Raw genomic sequence first — 10,201 nt, 5'->3', positions numbered from 1 at the left:
TTATTTGCTTTGTTGGATCAATAGTCTTCTCCTGTTAAGAAGGAAAGTTTGTAAGGCTATTTGCAGAAAACACAACTTAAAAGGTAAAACAGTCGCAAATCTCGTACTTCCTGCAGAAAGAGCCTCGAGAGCGTCTTCACCCACTTGTTATGATTCTATCTACCTCTGTTGAGTGGTAACACTTTTATAGGCTAAAGCAAAACTATCACCAGCTTAGAAAACTCACAACAGACACATGAATGCATGAGATACATATCCAATGCTTTAAGATAACAGTTTAAATATGTAATTAGCATAATGAAAGTCATGTATAGTCAAGTCACTTAAATTGTTTTGACCAAAGATCATCTATAATACTATATTTTACATAACCACGATTCACAAAGCTGTCAAATTAGTTATGAACGAAATGAGGACTCTCTCTCATATTACCTAGTCAAAAAGGAGCTTGTATTCCAAAAGTTACATTGTAAGAGCGATGTTTCTGGAGCACAATCATTGGAGTTGATAAGATTTATAAGATACTGCTCAAGTACGAGTTTGGATCTTCTTGTTTAAGGAAGTCAACGAAAATGGGTACATAAACTACGAAAAAGGATATAAAGATTTAACCTTTTTGGATTTCTAGAGTTGTCGAACCCGAAGCAAACGCAGGAGGAGCGATCTCCACTATGTCGGAATCCATTGACGATGTTCCTCAAGATTGATTCTTTATGCCTCACAAAACAAAACATATGCAAAAGTGATTCAACGAGCCGATATGACAATTGCATATGTAAAAGTTCAACTCGAACCGTTTCAGAGATTTGGAAGAAGTTTAGACGTTTCCAAACGCCGCAGAAAGAAGGAGAGAGACGACATACGTTTCTTTGCTTCATTAGATTTAGGGTTATCGAGGTCGGGCCGACGAACCGCATACATAATCAGAAAGTAGTAGCCCAAAACACTATAGATATTCCCCTATCGATAAAAGCCCAACAAATTCTCAGATTAAATGAAGTGATGCGTTTAATACAGCCGGGACACGTGTCGGCCTGTCAGACATCGAATTTCCATGTGGCAAAGCAGGAGTGAAGCGAACATATTTTTATATATATAGATTGACAATGAATATGACGAATACAAAGAACAAAGCACAAGATAATACATCTCGGAGAGGGAGTAAGTCAAAAGCTTATATGAAATGATGGTTTTTACTCTTTCTTTATACTGTTTAGTTGGCTTCAACTACTCCGAATATCTAGGTCGCACGTGTCGTGCCTTGATCCAGATCTTGGCATGTTATGTAACTGCTTGACCCCGAAGTGACCGATCTTGGTTGTTATTCGTAGACTCAGAGCTTGTTACCTCGAACTCAGGCTCGACTCATAAATTTGATGGACCCTGTACATAGTATATATATGGTTGACTAATTTATTCATATGTGTTTTGTTTTAAAGATTTTTCTGTGATTATATTAGATATCCAAAAAGGGTTCTAATTACAGTATAAAGAAAAAAATTGAAAAAAAAAAAACTGGACCCGGTGCTTTTGCACCTCCAGCACCCGTCAAAAGCTGGCTCTGCTCGAGGTGTGAAGTATCCCTTTGGGCCAAAATAGCTAGAATTCGCCGATGGATCATGTCTTCACTGTCAAATTAATCTGTTTCAGTTAAGCTTTTACGAAGCCAGATTTTGGTGTAATCTTGCTCCCACACCGTCTGATAACCCGAACACTCTAACTCCTTTAGAGTCTTCGAACTCTCTGAGTCTTGGTGCACTTATCTTGTCTACAATCTTCAATATATTATGTTTTTGATAATTTAAAAATTACTTGAAAAAAGTTAACCAAATTATTAATACAGATCATCGTAAACCTAGTCTGTAGAAAAAGTCTCTTCCACCAGAGGAACACTCTTACGCTTTTAGAGGTTTTAAAGCACATATCGACCATCTCCACAACCCAGGAATCTTGTTTATTTATGAACAAGATTTAGGTTATTCTAGAATGAACCTTTAAATTCATTTCTCCTCTTATTACTAATCAAAATACCACCTAGATTAATAATAAAATAGATTAATTTTAGAGAAAATCTCCAAAATAGCACATTTCTAAGTTTATATCACAAAAATAGCACTCAAAAACTAAAATGACCAAAATAGCACATTTCTAAGTTTATTAAACCCTAAACTCTAAACCCTAAACCCTAAACTCTAAACCCTAAACCCTAAACCCTAAAATCTAAATCCTAAACCCTAAACCCTAAATCCTAAACCCCACCTTTTAACTCTAAACCCTAAGTTTGTGACTTTTGATAAAACATTAAGTGTTATTTTTGTGACTTTTGACCTTGAGTGCTAGTTTGGGAACAAAAAGTTGATTTAGTGTTATTTTTGTCTTTTTCTCTTAATTTTATTTTAAAAAATCTGAAATAATTGAAAAAATATAATAACGCCAATTTTAATGATGTTAACGCCACTAACTGCACTCTAAACTTTAAATCTATACCCTAAACCCTAAACCTAAATCCTAAACCCTAAACCCAAACCGTAAACCCTATATCCTAAACCCTATATCCTAAACCCAAATTCTAAACCCTAAACCCAAACCGTAAACCCTAAACCCAAACCCTATATCCTAAACCCAAATCATAGACTCTAAACTCAAACCATATATTCAAACCTAATCCCTACACCCTAAATTCAAATCATAAACCCTGAACCCAAATCCTATATCTTAAAGGTTTGGGTTAATGTTGTTTCTTTAGAGTTTAAGATTTGAGTTTAGAGTCTAGGTTTGGGTTTAGGATCTAGGGTCACAAACAGAGTCCACATATTTTGTAAGAGAATGTGAACATATGAACTCCATGGGAATACTGTCCTTTCCTACACTAAACCAATCATCGCTTGGCCTGCTTCCTAGGCTCCGATATGAGCGCACCCGGTCACTGATTTCACGCACTGATAGCATTTCTGCATCTCCAGGTGAGACCTTCCAAAATGTCTCTCTATCAGTAACATGTGCACTCAGACCTTCCACAATCTCTTGCCCCTCATGAAACGGTACAACTTTTTCAATATCTATCACCGAACAGGAAAACGGCTTGCTCCATCCATACGATATGGAAGAATCTGGCACCTTCACTCTGGCCCAGTCTCCAATTTTAAGCTCCTCCACACGTTCCACTTTAGAAGGATCAGCTTTCAAGCCTCGAGATGCTCCAGGAAACCCAACTCGTAAGATCTCATCCTTGTCAACACATAAAATAATATAAACACTATCACGTGATTGGCCTGCCCAAGCAGGCAGTAATACCGCTATCACAATGCTGACTTCATTTTGTAATTCCAGTTCATCATCTCGAGTAATAACCTTCTGTTTCAAAACAGAAACCTTTTCCCAGCTACGCTCTATCTTGGAGAGCTTCATTTTAGCCATAGGTGTATCATCTAATCCAACTTTCAGATTCTCTAGCTTCTCAAGTTCTTCAATCTCATGTCGGATACCTTCACTTTCAGATTGAAACATATGTCTTTGCCTCTCTAGTTTTTCTCGTTGAACGAGTGACTGTATACGCTCAAGTCTCTTCGCCGCTATAGACATCTCAAAAACTTCTTCCTTCTCCTTGAGTGCTCTCTGAAGTGAATGTATCTCATCTTCTTGTCTCTTGACAATCTCGTTGGCTTGGCTCAAGAACTGTGACTTGTTTCCAAATCCAGAAACCGCCACAGAAACCTTCTTGTGTGATATTGAAATCTCAATACTCATTTGATCTAGCTCTCGCTCTCCAAGATAAGAGGAAGACTGTACAGCAGCAAGCTCCTTGTCTCTTTCCCTAAGTTTATGCTTTAACTCTCTTGCCTTTGCAGCTAACTCCACGTTTGCCTGCTTCAGCTTCTTTTGTAGGCTCTCATGCTTAATTAAAGAAGTTTCGAAGATTACCTCATCACTCTTACTACCCTTTTTCTTCTTCTTTTTCTCTTTTGGATCTTTGGTAGACTTCTTCACGTCAGTCTCTAAATTCTCAGTTTGTATATTCTCCTTACTTCCCTTCTTAAAGAAATCGAATTCTTGGAGAATCTTAGTGAGCTTCATGACGTTATCTTCTTTCATGTTCGCAGGGACCTTCTCTTCGTACCCAGATGCACTCATCATCTTCTGTAGCTTCTCCTTTTGTTTTGGCAGTTCGGCAATCTTGTTTCTGATCTTTTCTTGTTCAGCTTCTGTAATGGCCCTGTTCACTTTGAGATATACCTTGAGGTTCTCTTTCACTCTCTCTACTGCAGAACCAGCAGGAGCTGCGTGTTCTCCCTTCAACAGAACCTCTAACGACAATAAATTTGCAAGAGTATTGATATCCAACTCGTGAGATTCTAAAATCTCGGATGTTATGTTATTTTCACATAGAGCAAACACATGTAATTTTCGGTTTTCTGTTTCTCCAGCTCTTTACACAACTTCCCTATTCTCAACCTTCGTTTTTCTTTCTCTATTTGCTTAAACCATAAGCCTCTAAATCTCAATTCCATCTCTTCAGCAGCACTCAATACTTTAATATCATCCACATTCTCAGTCTCTCTTAGCCTTTCGCTACATACCTTAAATATCTCAGGAGCCTCGGTCTCGGTCTGATCATCCTCTTCCATGGTGTTCCTGTTTAGCCACTCGTTTAACGCCCTAACAGAACTTCTGTGTGTGTCAATGTAGCCTCTCAAAGGTAATCTGAATATTCTGATCTGTTCTTCAACCTTCTGTGTCACTTTCAGTGATCCTTTCTCAACCATGTGAACACAAGACTTACTTGCCTTGGATAACTGAAGCTTTACCTCAGCTTTTTCCTCGTAAATCTCGCTTGATTCTGCTCCGTTTTTATCTAGATTCTTTAAATAACTGTACCCTTTCTCGTACAGAATCCTAAGCCTTTCTCTGGCTGTAACTTCTGCATGAAGTTTCTTTTCCCCCAAGCAAAGCTTCTTTATAGTCATTAAGAACAGAGAAATATCGTGGTTAACTTGGGGTAAGCCACGCCTTAATAGCAACATACAAGGAGTCAAATTCTTGGAACTACCGAGTACTCTTGATGCAAGTTCTTTGACTTCGGATCCTAATGGTTGGTGATGAATGACTTTACTCACTTCAAGCAACTCACATAATTCACTATTATTACTCACAAATTTCTTGCTTACACTATTGATTCTTTCAACTACGCTCCTAAAATCAGTATGACCCGAACCTTTAGCTTGAATATTACGAGTGCTTGTGTCAACTTTACGCTTATCATCTTCATTCATCGTCGTCATCTCTTCATCCGTGTCAAACTCCGATGAATTTAACTTGAAGCTCTTCGCCACCATAATTGTTACAATTTGCCATGACGCTTGCTCAAATTTAAACCCTCTGTCTGTTGAAAAGTGGAAACATGTGCCTCGCAGATGATGTCTACTGAGAATTAGATCATCTCCTCCATCGCTCTCGGCCTGTTTTGCTTCATTTGATTCAAACGTCTTCTCCACCTGAGATTTCTTTGCATTCTCTTTTTCTTTCCATCTTTGTTTAAAACGATTCAGAAGGTGACTTATCTCTTTCAAACTATCAATCAAGCTGGGCTGTTCCAGTTGCTCTTTCTCTTGCCTTACGGATGTACTGAACAGATTAAGTACTATGACTTTCAGATCATCCCAGCTACTAAACCCATATCGTGAAATCTCATCTCCATACCATGACAGAGCATCACCTTCAATGAACCCATATGCAAACTGTCTTGTTTCAAAAACGGTGAAGTTGTGAGCTGCAGTGAACGCGTCGATCCACTCAGACCACCTCTCCGGATCTTCACCGTAGGACATCTGAACTTCAATTGATCCCATGGCTCGTCAAAAAGCTCTGATACCAAATCTAGAACGTCGATCTCAAGAACACACAAGATAATAACTCAAAATAAGAAACTCATCTTATTAATCTCTTGAGGAAACTACTCAAAACCTCAAGCTCTCAATCTCACAATCTCAAACTCATTAAGTTATGCAACATCATATGCATCTCCTTATATATAACTCAATATTTCCTAAACTCATTAGGAATCACACAAATAGATAATTTCCTATTCCATAATTCAATAGAATTAGGTAACTTGCATCCCAAGTTATTTCTCAAGTTTCCTTTTTTTTCTTCAAGCTTAATTCAACAAACCTAAGTTTTGTTCTTTATTTATGGATAATAAGACATGAATTACACTCACATCCACTAGCTCATATTACAAAGTAACTCATCTCACCAGGAGAGATACATAACATCTTAAAGGCTGAGCCTTATCAAACAAGCGTTGCTTTTGCAAGCTGAAGCGCTTTCTCTCGCCCGTAAAACTTCTCCACAATCGCAAGTGAGAACTCCATTGCAGTCCCTGGAGCTCGGCTCGTTATAAGATTTCCGTCCACCACGACTCTGTGATCGATGTGACTCTGGTCTGAAAGCTCGTTGCTCACCCTTGGGTGAGTAGTTGCCTTCTTACCCTATACAAAAAATCCCTCTTATATCTCTTTAGTGACTCAAGATCTAAATAAACAAGAACCTATATTCAAGGACTGATTGATTGATTAATGCACCTTGAGTAAACCATTATGCTCAAAGACGTAAACAGGCGATTTACAGATTCCTCCATAGGGTTTGTTTGCTTCTGCCTGTTTCTTTAACATATTCACCAGTTTCTCACAGCTTGCGAATCTTTGAGCACCATTACCGCCCTGTATTTTTGATTATTTATCATTGTAATATATAATTCCAAAATGTTCTTTCAGACTTATTAATAAGTTATCATGTTTAGAGAGTTAAGCACTACTCACAGGCAACACAATCAGATCGAATGACTTCTCGGCAACCTCATCAAGAAGCACATCTCCTACTAGCTTAGCTTTGCATGATCCTACAACTTCCAAACTATTACCAATTGCAGCAATCACGACATTTGCTTTTGCTCGTCTCAAGATATCTACAAGCGCTATAGCCTCAGTCTCCTCTGAGTCTTCTGCAATGGGTACAAGAATCTGAAATGGGAAAACATTATCTTAAACTGAGTGTGTCTTGGCAAAATAAAGCACCAAGTGGAGAGGCAACTGAATATATACATATATACCTGTGGCGTATCTTCAAATAACCACTCCGTTTTGTTAAGCTCAGTAAAAGTATACTCCTCACCAGGGTTAGGACGAACCAGCTGATTTCAAAAGGAGAGCAGGTAAGTCTAAGAGAATATATGACATAAACAAGTTTAAACACCACAGCATAATTACTATTCTGCTCTCTGAGATCTTTGTTGAGACAAATCATTACCAAGATACTAGAGACTTCATCAGCTTTCTCTTTCCCATACAACTGCTCTACAAGGGTGATGGAGAATTCTATGGTGGTTCCCGGTCCACGACTGGTAACTATTCTTCCATCTATCTGCACTCTTGACTCAACAGCAGTGGCACAAGTAGCCGCAAGTTTCTCCATAAAAACCGGGTATCCCGTTGCCTAAAAGAAAACACCATATGTAAATCAAGAAATGCATAAGACAAAAACTGAAAAACAAGATTCTTGGATACTTACTTTCTTGCCTTGTAGTAGACCCCAAGTACCAAGAGCCAACGCAGGAGCACAACATATAGCTGCGTTAAGTCGTCCATCTGCGTCTTGTTTCTTTACCATATTCTCTAATGGTTTACAGTTTTTAAGAGTCTCGCCGCCGGGAAGCCCTCCCTTTTTACCAATCATATATATATATATATATATATATATATAATATTTAGCAAAATAATTATCAAGCAAACATGAGAAGCAATAATCTATAGAGAGACTTACGGGGAGCACAATAAGGTCAAAAATAGAATCGGTAATATCAGAGAGGAGAGTATCAGCGACCATCTTGATACCATGACAAGCATCAACGCCAACCTGAGTCTCGACGGAAGCTACCGTCACGTCAGCGCCACCTCGCCTTAACGTGGTGATCATCGCCACCGCTTCTAGAGGCTCCGTACCATGCGCAATAGGAATCAAAACCTAAAGAGACGCCAAAAATAACTCGTTAGGTACGAGGAGCCGGAAAAAGTATATGATATGGTGATCGTGAAACCCCCCACTGACCGTCTTCGTAGATGGAGCCATGTGTGCGAGGAAGATGGTAAAGTAGAAGAAGAGAAATGGAATTTAGTGGAGAAGAAAGGAGTCTCACTAGTGGGGTTTAAATAGTGGACAGACTCATTAACGACGTCACTAGGCTGTGACGTATGCGATTACGTAGGCATAAAGAAAAGGAACTTCTTTTCAATCTTTCCACGTATTGTACTTTCTTTTCTCGTAAACTAAGACGGCTTGAAGTTGTTGGCGAGAACGACATCACGTCCCGGTTCTTTATTTTGTACAACCACGTGTTGTCGTTTTGATATTTGTGAGTAAACCGGATGAAGTTCTGAACCGGAAATTGTTTCTTTTTTAGTCACCATTTGTTAAATAACATGACATATATTAGCGCATCTCTACGAACAATCTTTACTTTTTTCCCCGAAACTGAATTATATTGATGATTCAATATAGTCACGATGTAAAGGATTTATGATTATAGATGGTACAAATGAATGAAAGACAAACGTATAGGATCCACTAGTAAGGCTTGTGTAGGGAGTGTATCAGCTGCTTTGTTATTTTCTCTTGGAATCCAATAGAATTTTATGTCTTCAAACTTTGCGCTCCATCTCCAAATATCTCGTATGTAATTGTATAGGCCAAAGTTAATTGACTTCTTGGTAATGAGATCCACCAGAACCTTGCTGTCCCCTTCAAATATGATCCATGTATATCCTTTTGACCTTGAATTTTGCATGCCATAAGTAGAGCTTTGAACTCACTTTATAATGTTGAACTTGTTCTGAGAGAAGAAGCTTGTCCCTCTCCTTAGAATATTCCTTCATTATTTCTGTATACCCATCCTGCTTAAGACTTCTTAGTTCTTGTGTTGGGATTCGTGACTACGTTAAGAAATCCGTCGTCAGGATTTGGTGATGGGTATCAAACAAGATCGCATAACTTAAACCAAAACAAGAATGTCATATTAAGAAAATGAAAGAGTTGTAGAAGTTGATAGGTTCTTGGAAATATTACTTTCATGGTTTATGGAAGTTACAAGTATTTTGGAATATATCCTAATAGGTTTATGGAAAGGGGGCGTATGCCTTAATCAACCTAAGGTTAATGTAATTGATTTCCCACTATATAAGGGGAGCTCGTGTGTTCTCCTCTCCTTTGTCCAACAAAAAACCGAGTTTGGTTTGTAAGCTTTGATTGTGAGAGAGAGAGGGTTCTATATCTTTGTTCTTAAGATTATAGTGAATTGCCTCCTTACCATGCCCCAGAGACGTAGCCATTCTAGGTGAACTCCGGGTAAACAATTTCTTGTGTCCAATCATCTATCTTTTCCGCGTTCTTCTTCTATTCTCCATTATTTTGCAAATTCAAACTTTCTAATTTACATCGGCGAATGTGTCAGAGAATACGTCGTGAGTTTATGTGTTTGATTCTAGTTTAAGGTCAAACTGTTCTTGCCATTGTGGTTTCAACATAACCATCATAGTTGCACTGCAACCACCCTTGTGGTACGGTGGGTGTTCTTCCTCCGTTGTTGCGGGGACAAGGTATGTTTCTCCAAAGGAGTCTGCAATGACTGATTTAGGTTTTGTCTCAGCGTTTAAGAGAATCTGTTTAGATATGTCAAAGTTTTCTACAGAAGCAAATAATTGTAGTCAAGTTATACCGAAACTATTATTGCCAATCTCAACCCATTTTCGTTGCCTCCTACCCAATGAATTCGTAGACAGCAAGGTCGGGGAAAGAAAATGGTTTATCTATTAAGCATAAAGAATCCAACATCGGGAATTTAAGGAATTAAGTAATATATAAAGGGTTAGAGTCAATCTATTTATCACCTATTAATTTTAAGTTGGAAGCAGACACCCGAATATTACATTATCATGGCTAAGACACCGAGTTTCTTTCATTTGTTGTAATGCCGTTTTGTAGTATGGTAAGTGTTGGATCAATTAAAGCCCAATGGCTTTAATGGAAATGTGAATGAATAATGACTAGGCTAAAAAGATTAAAAGCCCACAAAACACAAGTAAATAAATGTGGAAAGTCCCACATCAGGGAGGAAGAGAAGAGTTGAGATGTTTATATATGTCCCCATGAC

General features: G+C 38.3%; 1 protein-coding gene across 1 annotated transcript; it reads right to left on the bottom strand.

Annotated features, from left to right (window-relative positions):
- Positions 1 to 6,158: 6,158 nt before the first annotated feature.
- LOC106336995 (protein DJ-1 homolog A-like) lies at positions 6,159 to 8,182 on the bottom strand. The gene is made up of 8 exons (XM_013776004.1): positions 8,104 to 8,182; positions 7,819 to 8,019; positions 7,567 to 7,716; positions 7,306 to 7,491; positions 7,109 to 7,189; positions 6,819 to 7,019; positions 6,582 to 6,719; positions 6,159 to 6,488 (listed from the first exon to the last, which is right to left on the bottom strand). The coding sequence occupies exons 1-8, from the start codon at positions 8,122 to 8,124 to the stop codon at positions 6,291 to 6,293; spliced, it is 1,176 nt and encodes a 391-aa protein (XP_013631458.1). The 5' UTR covers positions 8,125 to 8,182; the 3' UTR covers positions 6,159 to 6,290.
- Positions 8,183 to 10,201: the final 2,019 nt, after the last annotated feature.

The sequence above is a fragment of the Brassica oleracea genome, chromosome C4, assembly GCF_000695525.1.
Source record: "Brassica oleracea var. oleracea cultivar TO1000 chromosome C4, BOL, whole genome shotgun sequence".
NCBI classification, from domain to species: domain Eukaryota; kingdom Viridiplantae; phylum Streptophyta; class Magnoliopsida; order Brassicales; family Brassicaceae; genus Brassica; species Brassica oleracea.
This window is presented reverse-complemented; position numbering and strand designations above follow the sequence as displayed.